The sequence below is a fragment of the Peromyscus californicus genome, unplaced genomic scaffold (assembly GCF_007827085.1).
Source record: "Peromyscus californicus insignis strain IS unplaced genomic scaffold, ASM782708v3 Scaffold_5__1_contigs__length_169319896, whole genome shotgun sequence".
Lineage (NCBI taxonomy): Eukaryota > Metazoa > Chordata > Mammalia > Rodentia > Cricetidae > Peromyscus > Peromyscus californicus.
Window position 1 is genome coordinate 24,122,360 of NW_026294573.1, and position 19,616 is coordinate 24,141,975.

Below are 19,616 nucleotides of genomic sequence, written 5' to 3' on the forward strand. Positions count from 1 at the left end.
GGGACTGGACTTATAAACTGTTGTGAGCCACCATGTGGGAGCTGGCAGTAAAACCTGGCTGCACTGGAAGAACAGTCGATGCTCTCCAATGCTGAAGCTCCCTCTCCGGCCCTCCTCACACTCTCTCCAGCCCTCCTCACACCCTCTCTCTCCAGCCCTCCTCACACTCTCTCTCCAGCCCTCCTCACTCTCTCTCTCTCCAGCCCTCCTCACACTCTCTCCAGCCCTCCTCACACCCTCTCCAGCCCTCCTCACACTCTCTCTCTCCAGCCCTCCTCACACTCTCTCTCCAGCCCTCCTCACTCTCTCTCTCTCCAGCCCTCCTCACACCCTCTCCAGCCCTCCTCACACACTCTCTCTCCAGCCCTCCTCACACCCTCTCCAGCCCTCCTCACACTCTCTCTCTCCAGCCCTCCTCACACTCTCTCTCTCCAGCCCTCCTCACACCCTCTCCAGCCCTCCTCACACACTCTCTCTCCAGCCCTCCTCACACCCTCTCCAGCCCTCCTCACACTCTCTCTCTCCAGCCCTCCTCACACTCTCTCTCTCCAGCCCTCCTCACACACTCTCTCTCCAGCCCTCCTCACACTCTCTCTCTCCAGCCCTCCTCACACCCTCTCTCTCCAGCCCTCCTCACACTCTCTCTCTCCAGCCCTCCTCACACCCTCTCTCTCCAGCCCTCCTCACACTCTCTCTCTCCAGCCCTCCTCACACTCTCTCCAGCCCTCCTCACACCCTCTCTCTCCAGCCCTCCTCACACTCTCTCTCTCCAGCCCTCCTCACACTCTCTCTCCAGCCCTCCTCACACACTCTCTCTCCAGCCCTCCTCACACTCTCTCTCTCCAGCCCTCCTCACACTCTCTCCAGCCCTCCTCACACTCTCTCTCCAGCCCTCCTCACTCTCTCTCTCTCCAGCCCTCCTCACACTCTCTCTCTCCAGCCCTCCTCACACACTCTCTCTCCAGCCCTCTTCACACTCTCTCTCTCCAGCCCTCCTCACACCCTCTCTCTCCAGCCCTCCTCACACTCTCTCTCTCCAGCCCTCCTCACACTCTCTCCAGCCCTCCTCACACTCTCTCTCTCCAGCCCTCCTCACACTCTCTCTCTCCAGCCCTCCTCACACCCTCTCTCTCCAGCCCTCCTCACTCTCTCTCTCTCCAGCCCTCCTCACTCTCTCTCCAGCCCTCCTCACACTCTCTCTCTCCAGCCCTCCTCACACTCTCTCTCTCCAGCCCTCCTCACTCTCTCTCCAGCCCTCCTCACACTCTCTCTCTCCAGCCCTCCTCACTCTCTCTCTCTCCAACCCTCCTCACTCTCTCTCTCTCCAGCCCTCCTCACTCTCTCTCTCTCCAGCCCTCCTCACACCCTCTCTCTCCAGCCCTCCTCACTCTCTCTCCAGCCCTCCTCACTCTCTCTCTCTCCAGCCCTCCTCACACCCTCTCTCTCCAGCCCTCCTCACACTCTCTCTCTCCAGCCCTCCTCACACTCTCTCCAGCCCTCCTCACTCTCTCTCTCTCCAGCCCTCCTCACACTCTCTCCAGCCCTCCTCACTCTCTCTCTCTCCAGCCCTCCTCACACTCTCTCCAGCCCTCCTCACTCTCTCTCTCTCCAGCCCTCCTCACACTCTCTCTCTCCAGCCCTCCTCACTCTCTCTCTCTCCAGCCCTCCTCACTCTCTCTCTCTCCAGCCCTCCTCACACTCTCTCTCTCCAGCCCTCCTCACTCTCTCTCCAGCCCTCCTCACACCCTCTCTCCAGCCCTCCTCACACTCTCTCTCTCCAGCCCTCCTCACTCTCTCTCCAGCCCTCCTCACACCCTCTCTCCAGCCCTCCTCACACCCTCTCTCCAGCCCTCCTCACACCCTCTCTCCAGCCCTCCTCACACTCTCTCCAGCCCTCCTCACACTCTCTCCAGCCCTCCTCACACTCTCTCCAGCCCTCCTCACTCTCTCTCTCTCCAGCCCTCCTCACTCTCTCTCCAGCCCTCCTCACACTCTCTCCAGCCCTCCTCACACTCTCTCCAGCCCTCCTCACACTCTCTCTCTCCAGCCCTCCTCACTCTCTCTCCAGCCCTCCTCACTCTCTCTCCAGCCCTCCTCACACTCTCTCTCTCCAGCCCTCCTCACACTCTCTCTCTCCAGCCCTCCTCACTCTCTCTCCAGCCCTCCTCACACTCTCTCTCTCCAGCCCTCCTCACTCTCTCTCCAGCCCTCCTCACACTCTCTCTCTCCAGCCCTCCTCACGCTCTCTCCAGCCCTCCTCACGCTCTCCTCACACTCTCACAGCCTAATTTTGCAAGAAACAGCTTAGATCTAGTTCCTCATCTATCACTCTTTCCATGACTTTGTGTGGAGAGGAACTAAGAATTAAGAGGAACTACAATGTCTGTCCTCATTTTAGCTGTCCCAGTGCTATTACAGATTCTATACTCCACTAATTAGCTTTTCAAGTGTGGGAATTAATGAAGGTCTCTTAATAAAACCATAGAGTCCAAATTAATAACACCTGTCCTGGCATGTGAGGCAAGGGATGCTGGGCAAGAAGAAGGGAAAGTCTGGAGATGAGACCACATCGCTGGGAAATAAGAGAGGCGGGATTCAGTCAGACTATAAACTTAAAAATAACTTGTTTATGAGGCATTTCTCAAGAATGGATAGATTAACCTCCATCCTGTGTATTTCTATTTGTGTGTATATGCTCTTGTGTGCAGGTGTGCATGCATATGTATGTATGGACATGAGAGATTGACATCGGCAGTCTTTTTAAATTGCCCTCCACTTTATTGAGACAGTATTTCTTGTTAAACTTGCTACTCACTGATTCCACTAGATTTGCTGACTGCCGTGCCCTAGGGACCCCCCCCCCCCCCCCCCCCCCCCCCCGTCTTTGCCTCTGGGGTGCTGGGACTACAAGGCTGCACATTTGTGCCCAGCTTCTTTACTTGGGTGCTGGGGGTGGAACTCAGGTTCTCATAATTGCATGGCAAGCACTTTATGACTGAGCCATCTCACCAGCTCCCAAAGGTGTATGTTTTAAATTAAAAGCACATAGAGAGGCTGGAGAAACAGCTTAGCCATTAAGAACTCTTGCTGCTCTTTCAGAGGATCAGGGTTCAGTTCCCGGCATCCACATTGGGTGGCTCACAACCAATTTTAACTCCAGTTCCAGGGGATCTGATACTCTCTTCTAGTTTTTGTGGCATCTGCACACACATACGTAAAATAAAAAAGAGATGAATTTTCCTTTTTTACTGTATGACCTTGATTGGCTTGGAGCTCACTATGTAGGCCAGGCTGGCCTCAAACTCAGAGAGCTGCCTGCCTCTGCTTCCTAAGTGCTGGAATTAAAAACCTCTCATTTTTGAGACAGGGTCTCACTGTATAACCTTGACTGGCTTAGGGCTTACTATACACCAGGCTGACCTCAAACTCAGAGATCTACCTCTGCCTCCCAAATGCTGGGATTAAAAACATCCCTTACCACACTGGCCTGAGACATTTCTTGTTTTTCAGATCTAGGCACACGTACTCTTTCTTCCAGAAGTCTTTCCCTGACAAACAAATAACAGCAGTAGTGATACAAAGAATGAAACCACCCAGGTGTGATGGCCCATCCCTGTAGCAGTTATTTGGGAGGTTAAGGTGGGAAGACTGCTCCATCTCAGGAGTTCAACAGGAGTCTAGAAGTAGCCTGGGCAATGTAGTGAGACCACATTTCAAAACAGTGGTGGTGGGGGATGCACTTCAGTGGTCAAGTCTTGCTTAGCATATGCAGGGTTCTAGATCTGATATCTAATATCATAAATAAGCAAACTAACTAGCCTGAACAAGGCCAAGCATGGTAGCACATGCCTGTAATTCCAGCACCAATGAGGCAGATGCACAAGGTCAAGGACAACTTGAGCTCCATAGGAAAACTCTTGTCTCAAAAACCAAAAGCTGGACTAGGAAGATGGTTCAGCAGGTAAGGATACTTTCTGTTCAAATGTGAGGGCCTGAGTTCAAAATCCTGGAGTTCACAGAAAAAGCTAGCTATGTTACTTGTGTGTATAAATCCAGTGCTGCAGGGAAGGAGACAGGGTTTACTGGGCCTTACTGACTGCCAGCCTAGCTCCAGGTTCAGTGAGAGACCCTGTCTCAAGGGAGTAAGATGGAGAGTGACAACAGGAACCTGACATCTCTGGCCTCCCTGAACACATGTGGGTATACATACCAATATATAGGCATGCCCATACACCACATACACAAATAGATACAAATAAACTTAAAATTAAAGCAATGACAACATCCCAGAAAAGCTAACCAACTAACCAAACAAACAAAACCTCTACTTAAACTGAAATTCCAGTACCTAATTTAAATCAGAAAGAAGGGACGTGCAGGTTCCCAAGTGCCCACAATTAGAATGCTGAAATATGGATAACAGTACCTGGTGTGTTCTAATGGTATTACTTTTTGGAGGCTATACATGGACTGTCTGCACATCTCTTTCTTCGTGTTTCTGGGGATGAACTTACGGTCTCATGCTGTATGTTGTATGTTAGGGAACATCTCTTCCACTGAGCTCCATATGCAGCCCCATTCATTATTCCGTGTGTGTGTGTGTGTGTGTGTGTGTGTGTGTGTGTGTTAGTGTGTATGTTCACATGAAGGTGTATGTGAGTGTGCATGCATGTGTGGGAATGTGTGTAGAGGCCAAAGGTCAATTTAGTTGTCTTCTTTGATCACTCTTTACCTTACCCCTTGTTGTTTTTGTTTGAGACTGGGTCTCGGGGTTGGGGATTTAGCTCAGTGGTAGAGCGCTTGCCTAGCAAGCTCAAGGCCCTGGGTTCGGTCCTCAGCTCCAAAAAAAAGAGACTGGGTCACACTATATATCTTTGGCTATTGTGGAACTCATTATGTAGACCAGGCTGGCCTCAAGCTCACCGAGATCCGCCTGGCTCTGCCTCCGAGCGCTAGGATTAAAGGTGTACACCACCAAGCCGGGCGGTGGTGGCGTACGACTTTAATCCCAGCACTTGGGAGGCAGAGCCAGGCAGATCTCTGTGAGTTTGAGGCCAGCCTGGTCTACAGAGTGAGATCCAGGACAGGCACCAAAACTACACAGAGAAACCCTGTCTCGAAAAACCAAAAAGTAAAAAATAAAATTAAAAAGAAAAAAAAGAAAAAAGGTGTACACCACCATTCCTGGGCTCTTTACCTTTTGAGACACAGTCACCCACTATCTTAGTTTGAGTTTCTTTTGCTGTGAAGAGACACTATGATCATGGCAACTCTTATAAAGGAAAACATTTAATTGGGGCTGGCTTACAGTTCAGAGGCTTAAGTCCATTATCATCATGGTGGGAAGCATGGCAGCATGCAGGCAGACATGGTGCTGGAGTAGAAGCTGAGAATTCTACATTTTTTTTCTTCCTTTTTTAATTTTTCGAGACAGGGTTTCTCTGTGTAGTTTTTTTGGTGCCTATCCTGGATCTTGCTCTGTAGACCAGGCTGGCCTCGAACTCACAGAGATCCGCCTGGCTCTGTCTTCTCTGAGTGCTGGGATTAAAGGCGGGCAGTATCTCCCAGCTTAGAATTCTACATCTTGATCTGCAGGCAGCAGGAGAGACAGTGAGCCATGAGCCTGGGCTTGAGCTTCTGAAACCTCAAAGCCCAGTCCCCCAGTGACACACTTCCTCCAACAAGGCCACACCTCCTTTACTGCCACTCCCTGAGCCTATGGGGCCTTTTTTTATTCAAACCACCACACCCATTGAACCTAGAGCTCATCCATTTGGCTAGGCTGTCTGGTCAGTGATCTCTTGGGATCTCTCCGTCTCTGTCCCTACCCCGGGGTTACAGACGTGTGCCTCTGTGCCTGGCTTTCTGGGGATCTGAACTCGGGTCCTCATGCTTGGGCAGCAGGTTCTTTAATGATTGGGTCATATCCCCAGCCCCTCGTTTCTTCTGAATACAGATGTCACTCTAATTGTTGTTTCTTTCTGAAAGGACATTTGAATTAGCTTTAGCAGAAGAGAGATGGAGGAGCCGTAGAATATTAAGGATGAATTCAGGAAGGCCTGAGACCATGGAAAACTTGCCTGCACTCTATACTATTTTTCAAGGAGAGGTATGTTGTGTACTTTGAAACTTCCCTTTTAGAGTGTATTAAGAACATAGTGAGGGAGGAAAGCATCTGGGGTTATTCTCCTGTCCACGTGAAACTCTCGAATGGGAAGGCCGCTGGGCCCCATGGTACACTATACCTTCTCTATACTACAGACTTCTGTGTGCTTGACACCTTCATTTCAGTGCCTGAAAGCATCTCTAACTTAGATTTTAAACTTTTCCCCCGCAAAATAGGTTTTTTAACCAGTCTTTTTCCAGTTTAGCAGATGGAATTGTTACCCATTTGGTGCCAAAGCTAGGAATCTGGTCTTATTCTTGATTTCATCCTTTGACTTGGTCTTGAGTTTCCCTCTCTAGTTCCTCCAGGAGTCCTAATTATAGCTCTAGTCTACATGCTTATTTATGTCTTTGCCACCCCTTAGTCCAGGCTCTTCATCTCTTGCTTGGCTCTGATTGGAATTTGCCACTTCTGTTGCAGCCTCTCTCCAATCTGTTCATGCACTGCACCCAAAATAAGATATCAAAAACAGATCATAGCTAGGAATGTGGCTGAGTTGGTAGAACACTTGCCCAGGATTCAGGAGGCCCTTGGGTTCTGTCCCCAGCACCACAAAAACAGTGGTGCAGCCCTGTAATCTTAGCCCTGAGGAGACGGAGGCAGGGGGATTAGGAGTTCAGCTAAAGTGGTTAGGATTGGTGGCAAGCACTGTCAAAGCCGTTTGCCAGCCCTGATTTTGGTTAATTTTGAGATTTTGAGACAGGGTCTTACTGTGTAGCCTAGACTGGTCCCAAACTTATTTTGTAGTCAAGCCTTGGCCTCAACTCACAGCAGTCCTCCTGTATCAGCCTTCCACATGTTGGAATTACAAGCATGAATTACTACACTTGGCCTAATATGTGTTTTTTATGTGTTGCCATTAAGAAGGATGGTCTGAGGGAAGAGAGAACTTCACAGCTTTTCAAAAAAATAATTGTTTTGAGGCAGGGTCTCACTTTGTAGTCCTGGCTAGCCTAGAACTCACTCCGTAGACCAGGCTGGCCTCAAATTCACAGACATGCGCCTGTCTCTGTCTCCTGGGTGCTGGGACTAAAGGCGTGTGCCACCACCACACCTAACCGCTGTTTGTTAATTCACAGAGATGCACCTGTCTCTGTCTCCTGGGTGCTGGGACTAAAGGCGTGTGTCATCACCACACCTAACTGCTGTTTGTCTGTTTGTTTGTTTGTTTGTGAGACAGGGGCTCCACTGGGTATCCTAGGTTGGTCTCTGTCTCGTAGGATTTCTGTTGCTTTGATAAACACCATGACCAAAAGCAACCTGGGGAGGAGAGAGTTTCTTTTACTTACCTTCCACATTACAGTTCATAAGAGAAGTCAGGACAGAAACTCAAGGTAGGAACCTGGAAATAGGAACTGAAGCAGAGGCAGGGAAAGACCCTGCTTTTGCCTTGCTTCCCATGCCTTGCTTAACCTGCTTTCTTAAACAACTCAGGACCACCTGCCCAGGGGTGGCACCATCCACAGTGAGATGGGCCCTCCCATATCAATCATTAATCAAGAAAATGCCCCATAGGCCAGTCTGGTGGGGGCATTTTCTTCCCAAATAACTGCAGCTTGTGCTGTGTTGACATTAGACTAGACAGTCTAGACATCACTGTGGAACCCGGGCCAGCTGGGAACTTGTGAACTTGCGATTCCTTTCCCTTTCCTCCAGAGCGCTGAAGAACATCATAGTTCTGATTGCTTTTTCAGCAACACGTGGCATAAGAGGACATGTTATCCAGACAGACTTATGCATGCCTGTAATCCTGGCCCTTGAGAAGTGCAGGCAAGGGAATCCAATCCTGTTCAAGCCAGTCTGGGCTACAAAGTGAGAGTCTGTCTTGAACAAACCAATTAAAAGAGAAAACAAGCCAGGCGTGGTAGTACACACCTTTACCCGGGGAGGCAGGAGCAGGTGGATCTCTGAGTTTGAGGTCAACCTGTCTACAGAGTGAGTTTATCAGCTAATATTTACATGGAGAACCAGTTACATTAAGATTGAAAACAATGGCCAGGTGTAGTTTCTCAACCTTTCATCCAGCATTTGGGAGGTAGAGGCAGCCTCAACTCTGATTTCAAGGCCAGTCTGGTGTACGTAGTAAGCTACACAGTCAGACCCTATCTAAAAACAAATAAGTAAGCAAACAAACAAATTAAAAAAAAAGGATCGAACTCTTGAAGTGTGTTAGCGTGCACACATACACACACACACAGTCTGTGTTATAAATATCTCCGTAAAACTAACTCCTTTTAGAGACTAAGTAGACTCTTCTCAGAAGCTAAGTAACCACCCACTGATTAATGAACGATGAAACTCCGGTCCTAAATCTAAGTCTGCTCTCTGCCAAGTTCTAGCTGGGGTTTTACAATTGCACTGAAACATATGGAGGAACTGGAAGCTGCATGAGAGATTGTTTTAAGTGAGTGCAACAGTAGGTAGATGGTAGATCAGGGTGTTTGCATGCTTCTGTTGTAACATTTATCACATTAATAGTTTTACTTCACTAACTGCTTGTAGTGATTTATCTTGGCAACCCATATTCTTTCAAAAACAGGTTAGGCATCTGTATTTTAAAAGCTGTTTTTATTCCATACTCTGGCGTGGTACCTAGCATACATAGCTGCTGTATAAATATTGGAATATGACTGTGCCTCCAGCTGGTAGGACGATTGTCCTTGAAGAAACTAGGATTCATCTCTTTATAGGCTTAGCAGGGATGGTAGCAGTGTGCAGACTGAATAGATGAGAAGCCAGTATCCACTTGCTTCTCGTCCTCTGAGATCTCGCTGCCAGTATCTATTAAACATGGTGGGGGTGTAAGGATAGCAGTGGGGGCTAGGGTTTGTCTTAGACTTGCCACAGACAAAGACATGCTTGCAAGTAATTAGTGTTGGTGAGGTAGAAATATCACTGGAGTAAAGTTTAAAAAATGTCTGTTCTGTGCCTGGATGTGCTACTCTCTAACTTTGGACCAGGAACTCTGAGCCTCAGGTTCATCATTTACATTATGAAGAGAACAAGTTTCAAGGCCAATGGAGGCTCTTATCCAAAGATGGAAATTAATTTTACCCAAGGCCTGAGTTTCAGTTGAGATAATTACTGAATTTTCCCCTTCTACCTCCTGGGTCATTTGAGTGACTATTCTTGAGAGCCCAGGAAGACTGTATGCTCATCTATGGCAGGTGCCATCCTGTTCATTTCAACTCTGAGTGCACCCTAGGAGACAGGAATGGAAACACCTGGTGCTGGAATACCTTTTCCTTACTGGAGGGTTGAATGCGTCTATTCTGAAGCACATTACCCTTTCCTTTTGGGAGAGGCAAAATTAAGGTCTGTTATTACCTCTAAAGACGATAATGTGACCCAGGAACTTCAGGATTGAGAAGTTATTTTGCTTTAATTTACAGCAGCAAGGTGGTTTGGGCTCTAACTTCCAGATGCTGCTGTTAAGTTTTTCAGATAACTGTGCTCCTTAATAATGTCATACAGTGTGAGACTGCTCAACCTGTCTTTTGGAATCCTAGAGCAAATGTCAATCAAAGTGCTCTAGGTGAGACAGAAGGAAAACATTTGCTTTTATTTTTATTAAAAATAGAAAGTCTTGGGGCTGGAAAAATGGCCCAGCGGTTAAGAACACATGCTGCTCTTACAGAGGTCACACAGGTTTTTTTCTGGTACCTACATGGTGGCACATAGTCATCTGTAACTCCAGTTCCAGGTGATCCAGTGTCCTTCTTTGACCTGTCTGGGCACCAGGCATATACATCAGGCAAAACACTCATTTCTAAAATAAGTGAATGTAAATTGTTTTTTTAAAGAGGGAACTACTTCTTCATTGGGGACCATTTTCACATAGAACAAATTGTTTTGTGAACTTGGTTAATTACTTTTTATCTCTGGTCCTCACTCCTCTCATTTGAAAAATGACAGGATTGGACCAGCTAATGTCTTCATTGTTTTGTTTTTGAGATAGAATTTCACTCTGCCCATACACTTGGACTCATGGCAATCTTCCTGCCTCATACCTAGTTCCCTTTTCCCCATATCCTCATGTTAGATCTGCAGGTGTGCACCACTGTGCATGGATGGACCAGCTAATGTCTAAAATCTTCCTTTTTAAAAATATTTATATTTATTTTATGTGTGAGGGTGTTTTGTTTGCATGTGCATGTACCACAGGCATGCAGTGCCATTGGAGGCCTGAAGAGGGCACTGGATCTCCAGGAACTGGAGTTACAGATGGTTGTCATCCACTGTGTGGGTGCTGGGAACAACAGCTGCTCTTAAACACTGGGCCATCTCTCCAGCCCCTTAAATATCTTTCTTAAAGCCCTTCTGGCTCCACCTTGTCATGATCTGATAATTGTACTATTTTTTGTTTGCTTGTTTGCTTTTGGTTTTGTTTTGGGACTTTTTGATCCTACTTTCTCATAGCTTGTCCGTCTGTACACCTCAGGAGTACAGAACTTGAGGGTTATAACCATCCCTTCATGGTGTGTCTTAGAGAATTAGTTCAGGCATTCTGTTCCTATGTCCCCATTTAAAAATGAGTAGAGAGGGGCCAGCAAGATAATGCAATGGTTATGGCACTTGCCACCAAGCCTGACCACCTAGGTTTGAGCCCTAAAATTAACTGATGGGAGGAGAAAACTGGCTTCTGTGAGCTGTCCTCTGACTTCCATACACACATACTATGGCACATGTGTGTGTATGCATAACACTAAGTAAGTGTTTTTTTTAAAATGCATCAGGCTGAAGAGATGGCTCAGTGGTTAAGAGCACTCTTAACCACTCTTCCAGAAGACCCAGGTTTGATTCCCAGCACCCATATGGTGTCATACAATCATCTGTAACTTCAGTCCCAGAGGATCCAATACTTGCTTCTGGCCTCTGTGGGCTCTGCAAGCACATAGTACACAGACATACATGCAGACAAACATCTATACCATACACATAAAAGTAATAAAACATTCTTTTTAAATGTGAATGTCTTTAATTCCAGCACTCAGGAAGCAGAGACAGGCACATCTCTGAGTTAAGGCCAGTCTGATCTACATAATGAGTTCCAGGCCAGCCAGAACTATACAGTGAGACCATGGCTCAACACAACAACAACATGCAGAAAGCCAGTTATAGTGGCTTGTGCATACATTCTCAGCACTTGGGAGTCTGAGCCCAGGGATTGCCATGAATTTCAGGTCAGCCTGGGCTACAGTGTAAGACCCTGTATTGAAACAAAACACTAAAAATATAAGAAATAAACAATGATAAATAAAGAGGGGAATGAAATTCTAAAAAAATTTATACCATCTAATATTGAAGTGAGTAATGCTCATGTTTGGTGAAGCAGGAGAATCGGCTCCAGGGACCCCAATTCTGCCCCTAGCTTGATTCTACCAGCCCTAATCTCTCTGTACTTCATCGTCTTGAATTATAAGTTATCAAAAATGATACACTGTTGAATGTACAGCATGTGCTAGACTCCGGTGCCAGGCACACGATGTTTATCTTTTGCTACCTAGAGCAGCAAATGGAAACAAATGGAGTTTAGGCCACAGGTAGGAAATGGCAAAGTTAGAAGCCACACTTTCCACTGCAAAGCCCTTGCTCTCTTGTCTCACCTGCAACATGGGATGTTCCCATGCATACTCCTAGTCGATGCCAGGAGAAACCAGGATGTCAGACATCACAGCTGTCACACTGCCTTTAGCCCTTACAGTTTTATCATGAGAAGGATCCAGGAACAGCTCTTGTGTGATTTAGACTGAGTTCAGCTTCCAGGGCTGCTACTCAGGAGTTCTGGACTTGGGTAGTCTCTCCATGCATCAGCTTATTATCTGTCACATGTGAATGACAACATCAACCCTGTATAGTCATGAGGGTGTTTTGAAGTATTTGTATGTAGTGAATACTGAAATGTTAGTGAACATCAGAGCAAGTGAGCATCTTATTGAGTCCTTTTGTCTTGTTGTGATGAAGCCAAAACAGTGATTGCTTGAGGTGGAGGGATGAAAGGCTCTGGAAAGAATGCCGTTTAACTTCCTGCTCAGCCTTGCCCACACAGTGAGCTGGAGGCCAGCCTGCATTACCTGAGATCCTCTGTTGAATATAGGAGGAGGAAAGATTGGTTCTCGGTTGTGCAACATTGATTTTTTATTTTGTCTTTATAGGTTGCTATGGTGACAGACTATGGAGCCTTTATCAAAATCCCAGGCTGTCGGAAGCAAGGTGGGAGCCCATAACGGGGAATCCAGCACTTCCATTGCGCTCATTCTACTGTGGGCCCTACCACGTTCTCACTATGAGACTTAAAATTTTCAGATAGTTGCTTATTTTGCTTTAGTTTCAGTGTAGCAATAGGGATAAAGAGTTTTATGTGCATGAGTGTTTGCCTGCGAGTATGTGTGTATATGCACTATGTGTGTGCCTTGATCTGAGGCTTACCAGCCTCTATTAACTGAGCACTAAATGCTGTTTGTTCCTAAGAAAGACTGGAGAAGCATGTTAGCGGTATTTAGTGGCCCTGGCTTGTAATCTCAGCTCCCAGGAAGGAAGGACGGATGCGAGAAGTTAAAGGGCAGCCAAAGACAGCATAGTCTCTGAGACTGTCTCAAGAATTAAAACCAAAACAACAACAACAACAAGGAGCCAAGGAAATGGCACTGAGAACCTGAGGAACTGAGCCCAAATCTCCAGAACCCCCATAAAAAGCCAGGCATGGCATACATTCTTGTGACCCCAGCATTGGAGGGCAGAGACGGTGGATCCCGAGAGCTCGCTGGCCACTCAGTCTGACCTAAACCGCAAGCTTCCTGTTCGTTGAGAGACCCTGACTCAGGGCATGCAGCAGAGAGTGACAGAATAGACACCTGATGAGGAAAAGAAAATGAGCCTCGCCAGGTACCGTGGCACGTTCCCACAGACGACAGAAGAGAGATTAAGGCAGGAGGACTGACCTGGAGCTAGTCTGCACCACATGGTCTAAAGAAATGAATTTTAGGATCTGTGAATCAAAGCTGTACATCATAGCTCATGCCTTTAATTCCTGGGGGTCTATGACAAGTATTTCAGTGAGTGTGAGACCAGCTGGGACTACAAGACTCTGCCACAGAAACAAAATCAGGGTCAGTAAAATGGCTCAGTGGGTAAAGGCACCTGCTACCAAGCGGGGGGACTTGAGCTCAATATCCTGAACCCACATGGTAGAAAGAGAGAACTGACTCTTGCAGTTGTCCTCTGACCTCCACATGAGTGTCCCCCACATACACATAAAAGTTAGGAAAAGCATGTAATAAGTGCTGAGTGGTGGTGGTGCATGCCTTTAATCCCAGCACTCGGGAGGTGGGGCAGGCGGATCTCTGTGAGTTCGAGGCCAGCCTGGTCTACAAAGCCAGATCCAGGATAGCCAGGGCTACACAGAGAAACCCTGTCTTGAAAAACCGGAAAAAAGCCGGGTGGTGGTGGCGCACACCTTTAATCCCAGCACTCAGGAGGCAGAGGCAGACGGATCTTTGTGAGTTCGAGGCCAGCCTGGTCTACAGAGCAAGTTCCAGGAAAGGCACAAAGCTACACAGAGAAACCCTGTCTCGAAAAAAACAAAAAGAAAAGAAAAACCGGAAAAAAAGTAATAAAATGAACCAGTTAAAACTAAAAGCCAAACATGGTAGCATACACTTTTAACCCTAGCACTCAGGAAGCACAGGCAGGGGAATCTGAGTGAGTTCCAGGCCATCCAAAGCTACATAGTGAGAGACCCTGTCTCAAAAAATCAAACCACAGGCCGGGCGCTGGTGGCGCATGCCTGTAATCCCAACACTCGGGAGGCAGAGGCAGGTGGATCTCTGTGAGTTCGAGGTCAGCCTGGTCTACAGAGCTAGTCCAGGACAGGCTCCAAAGCTACAGAGAAACCCTGTCTCAAAAACCAAAAAAAAAAAAAAAAAAAAAATCAAACCACAAAAAATACATGAAACAAGGCAGATCTCAATTTTTGACATGAGAAGATATCTAAATTACTAAGAATTTAAAAAACCAGGTGTGGCCGGGCGGTGGTGGCACAGGCCTTTAATCCCAGCACTCGGGAGGCAGAGGCAGGCGGATCTCTGTGAGTTCGAGGCCAGCCTGGTCTACAGATTGAGTTCCAGGAAAGGCACAAAGCTACACAAAGAAACCTTGTCTCGGGAAAAACAAACAAAAACCAGAAAACCAGGTGTGGAGTATTTGTGTGGCGTGCCCCTCCCTTGCCCTTTTGAAGAGCATGTACCCATGTCTCTGTATTTGAAGGGATGGTGTGTGTTCGGAAGACCATTGAACAGACTCCTCTCAGTGCCCTCCTGTGGGTAGTTGGCTTGCGGAGAGGGAGACGTAGGAGAGGGATTTTTCACTTTTTGGAGTCTTTTATATTTTTTTCTGTCAGAAGGCTGTGTCGATCTGTGGCTCATAAAGCTGCGCTGTTAGCCGAGGAGACCACTGTGCTGTGTATTTCATCTTCGCGTTAAGTGGCTTACCAGTGGTCTTCAAGCTGGCAGTCAGCAGCTGTAATTAAGTCCCTTGTTTTATGCTGGCTGGGACTTCGTGAGGTGGTGCTCACCCCACCCTCTAGGATTCACACCTCTTTCTGCCTAAAGACAGATTTTCTTGTTAATGTACTTGCCATGGCTGCTAGTGCCAATTTCCTGTGGGCACTTATGTGACACTTTGGGGACTTTGTGGAGATGAAAAGCTGCTACCTTTCAGCAGTCAGTTTTCACCTCACTTGTGTCTGTTCCCTGTCAGATAATGCCTGTGATAGTGGCTGACAGCTTACAAGTGGATCTGTCAGTCTGACAGCTGTGGCAGATTCACAGCGAGAGTTCAGGGAGCCAAATAATTAGGTGGGAATTGTGAGCTGTAATCCTAGCATCTCGTGTGGGTTTGGTGGATAACTTGAGCAGTGACTCCCTACAGTGTGTCTAGCTTCTCCAAGGTGAGATATCATTAGGTCCCACCTTGATAGAACTGAGCAATGAGGTCGCTGTGGTCTGAATGTAACAGCTTTAGTTTAGGGAGATGCTAATTTGAATAACTTTCTCTTTAACCACCATTGAGTTGAAGACCTCTTCTTGGTATCTAGATCAAAACTAGTCTTTCCTTTTTTTACATTCATTTGTTTGTTCTCTGTATGCAAATGTGGCTTGGGGACATGCCATAGCATTTGTGTGGAGGTCAGAGTATAGCTGGGGGCTCTCTCTTTTTACCATGTGGGTCCAGCTTTGAACACAGGGCATCAGGCTTGGTGGCAAACACCTTCCCCACTGACCCATCTGCTCTAGCCTTGGCTCTGGTGTAGCCAAATTTCTAAGTGGTTTTATTAAATAAAAAACACAGAGCCAAATATAGGGGTGAAAGCCTTAGAGACCAGGGAAATAGGAATAGCTACCAGCCACATTACCTCACCAGCTCTGTAACTTCCAAAATGCCACAACTTCCTGTCTACCCAGGCTTTTATTGCCTTGCTGTTCTGCCCTCTCATTGGCTCTTAACCCATCTACCTCACTTCCTTGTCACTGCCTGTCTGTACAGACCTCCAGGTTTCTGTGGTTGGTACTGGATTAAAGGCATGTGTCACCACACTTGGCTCTGTTTCCTAGTATAGCCTTGAACACACAGAGACCCTGCCTGCCAAGTGATCGGATTAAGGGCATGTGCTACCACTGCCTGACTTTTGTGTTTACTTAAAACGGCTTGCTATTTCCTCTGATCTCCAGGCAAACTTTATTTATTAACATACAAATAAAATATCACCACATTTCAGCGCAAATAAAATATCACCACACTCTGGTGTTACTCAATAGAACTTTATGTGCTGGTGGTAATGTTAAAGATCTGTTCTCATTGGTTTTTCTCACACAAACCAGATTTTCATTTCTCTGGACACCAACAAGATATCCAACAACTTTCAATTCACTTCTGACATTATCAACCCCAAATTAATATCAGATCCCATTGTTAAAGGGCTCTGTCCCACAAGATTGCCATCCCTCAGGTGCCCCTAAAGACAACCAGTCAGTTCTAATTGGAAGGTTTCCATGACCCTCTCCTTAAGCTTGGTAATTTACTAGAGTAGACCAGGTGTGGTGTACACCTGTAATTCCAGCACATTGGAAATAAAGGCAGGGGAATCAGAAATTTGGGCCAGCCTTGTCTACATAATGAATTGGAGGCCAGCCTAGCCTACTGGATACCTTGTTTTTAAAAACTATTGAGCAGAGCATGGTCAGGCACACTTTTAATTCCAGTACCACTCAGGAGGCAGAGGCAGACAGATCTCTGAGTCTGCCTGATCTGCATAATGAGTTCCAGGCCAGCCAAGGCTACACAGCAAGACTCTGTCTCAAACAAACAAATAAACAAACGCCCCAAACACCACAGTGCAAGTTGACAGAACTCAGGAAAACAGTTTTCTTACTTTTGCTGGTTTCTGATGAGATGAGAAGTTCAGGAACAGACGATGGAAGGGACACAGGACAGGTCTGAGTAGAGTGGGGTGGAGGTGTCAGTGTACTCTCAATGTCCACCCAGCACTACATACTCCTCACCAGCCCCAGAGCCACTCAGGTCTCTGCACGGTTGTCCTGAGGTGCCCTCCACACTCACTCCTCCATTCCCGGTGGCAGGAGTTCGATGGATGGGGTGGAATGTTCCAGTGCTCAAATCACTTGACTCTTCCTGTGACCATCCCCATCCAGAGACTATCTAGATGTCACCTTATTGGCATAAACACCAAAGGGGGCTTCTTATAACTAATAAAAGGTATTACTGTTACTCAGATAATCATGTTTTTTGGAGTCTTTGCTAGAAACAAGGGCAAAGCCCAAAACAATACACACTCACACATACACACACTCTCATAATACATACATCGACATACATACACACACTGACACACACACACACATATACATATATGCACACATACACACAGACATACATGTATACACACATACATTTACACAAATATGTATTTTTAGTTTTTATTATTATTGGCATACATGGGTATCATGGTGTATATGTGGAGGTCAGAGGACAATTTTGGGGAGGCAGTTCTTTTTTTTTTTTTGGTTTTTTTTTTTTTGGTTTTTTGAGACAGGGTTTTTCTGTGTAGCTTTGCGTCTTTCCTGGAACTTGCTCTGTAGACCAGGCTGGCCTCAAACTCACACAGATCCGCCTGCCTCTGCCTCCCGAGAGCTGGGATTAAAGGCGTGCGCCACCACCACCTGGCGTTACGCTGTTTCTTATTTCTGCTTGTCTGCATACTCCAGGCTGGTGTGAGCTTCCAGGTCTCTGTCTCCCATCACACTGCAGGAGTGCTGGGATTTCAGGTGTGGGCCACTGCATTTGGCTTTATGTTTTATATTTTACCATGTTTGTGCAGCCCAATACAGTAGCTGCTGACTTTTTTATTAGAACAATTAAATGTAAGATAGCTATGCTGCTGGTAAGCAGTGGAGCCCTTTACAACTGCAGGTAGGAACAAATTAAAGCAGCATGTGAAGAAGTAAGGAGACTGCCTTGAATTCACCTGTCTCAGGGTGTAGTGCGGTGTCCGAGATAGAGTGGGCAGTCAGTAAGACTTACTGCGTAAACACGTGAGTTCAGTCCCAGCTCTGCCGTTTACTAGTTTCTTGATTGGGGCAAATCACTTGGATTTTCCTCTTAGTTTCCTCGTCTGTGGAATGGGGAGGATGTCCATATTTCAGACTCTGGTTATTTGATTGACAGAACTGTTTTTCATTCATCCTTGCATCCATTTTTGCCTGCAATGTAGTGTTCGTAAATGTTTGACTATATTTCTGATCCCAACAGATAAAGGGCATGAAGCACTAACTTCTCTGCTTGTATTATTGTCATATGCTATTCACTGGAGATGACTCACAGAAAATTGTAGAGAGGAATAAAGATAAAGGAGAGCTTTCATTTTGTTTTTTTTTTTTTGGTTTTTTTTTGGGGTTTTTTTGGCATTTTGCCCATCCTCTCATGGATTGACAATCTCACCTTGCTTTCTAGACAGTTGAAGTTGTGAAAGAGATTAATATTGAGCCTGAAACAATGGGGAGAACATTCTACGGGGTGTTAATAAGCTCACTCTCTTATGTGGTGATTGAGTAGCCAGCTCTTTCCAAGTATCAGGGTTATGTTATTTTCTTCTTTTACTGACAGACATTCAGTTGGGACTCATTCTGTCTAAGTGTCATGTTGGGTTGATGGAACACGATGATGGATTTGATATGCCCTTTGGGCATTTGTGGCTCCGTGTCAGAAATCCAGGCACAGAAGTGGAGAGTAAAGCCCAGGGGTGTAGTGCTTGCCTCGTGTGCACAAGGCCTGGGCTTCAGTCTCGGGGCAGAAAGTAGAGCACTTTTGTGTCTGCTTCTGCAGCATCTGCTCGGGTCGAACGACATGAGTCCACTGCCTGTAGGCAACCTGCTCTTTCTGCTTTTTAGTACAAAGAATCATGTGTCTCAGGGATAGAAAATGGGGCATGTTTTTTTGGTTTTTTTTTTGTTTTTTTTTTTTTTTTTTTGGTTTTTCGAGACAGGGTTTCTCTGTGTAGCTTTGCACCTTTCCTGGGACTCACTTGGTAGCCCAGGCTGGCCTCGAACTCACAGAGATCCGCCTGGCTCTGCCTCCCGAGTGCTGGGATTAAAGGCGTGTGCCACCACCGCCCGGTGGGGCATGTTTTTATAAGGGCATTGACAGACTCATTCAAATTCCATTTCTGTTATAGTTGACCCTGTATCCATGGGCTCTATGTCCATGGATTCAACCAACTTTGAATCAAAAGTATTGGTGGGGATCACAAGCCTAGATTGGTGGCACACTTCTATAATCCCAATCCTGGGGACAGAGGCATAAGGATTATAGGTTTGAGGCAAGGCTGGGCCTTAAAACAAGATAAAAACAGTATATGTGAGGAACCTGTGAGATCTTTTCTTGTCCTTGTTCCTAAACTATAACTGCAGTCTCACATTGTTAATGATGGGGATACTTTTGACAGGTGTTTTGATAGGCAGTTTTGTTGCCTTGCAGGCACTAAGTATTCTTACACAAATGTAGCTTGCATAGCTATCCTGGCTACTTTTCTTCTGCTGTGCTACGACACCATGACCAAGACAGTTTGTAGAAGAAAGAGTTTATTTGGGGCCTACAGTTTCAGAGGGTGAGTGTAATCATTTTAATCTGTTTCCAGTTTTTCACTGTTTATTCTGCCAGAAATGGCAAAGGTATCCTTGATCAAAAGACTGTTAATAATGCTTGGTGAGAGAAGGACAAACTGTATACTTGCCAGGGTTTCCTTGTGACTTCCTAGTAAGTACATCTTCAGCTTCAGGGAAGAAATACAATGTGCTGTCGGGTATCTTAGGCACATTCATTTCCTTTAGAGAAACGGAATAGATTTCAATAACCAGAGGACTATTGTAACCCAAAC

The 19,616-nt window shown here is 46.4% G+C and overlaps 1 protein-coding gene across 7 annotated transcripts in view; it reads left to right on the forward strand.

The window, feature by feature from the left end:
- Zcchc17 (zinc finger CCHC-type containing 17) overlaps window positions 1–19,616 on the forward strand; it is a 52,387-nt gene that overhangs the window by 2,561 nt on the left and 30,210 nt on the right. For 4 of the 7 annotated variants that reach the window (XR_008213657.1, XM_052716069.1, XM_052716071.1 and 1 more), the window contains exons 2-3: window positions 5,989–6,109; window positions 12,322–12,379. The exons of 1 other annotated variant lie outside the window; for it this stretch is intronic. Coding sequence is in view for 4 of the 6 variants with exons in the window: in XM_052716069.1 (XP_052572029.1) it covers window positions 6,044–6,109; window positions 12,322–12,379 (124 nt within the window). In the remaining 2 variants the exon portion in view is untranslated. Of the gene's footprint in view, window positions 1–5,988; window positions 6,110–12,321; window positions 12,380–19,616 lie in introns of those variants that run through there. 2 more of the 7 variants (XM_052716070.1, XM_052716072.1) reach the window with 2 other exon arrangements.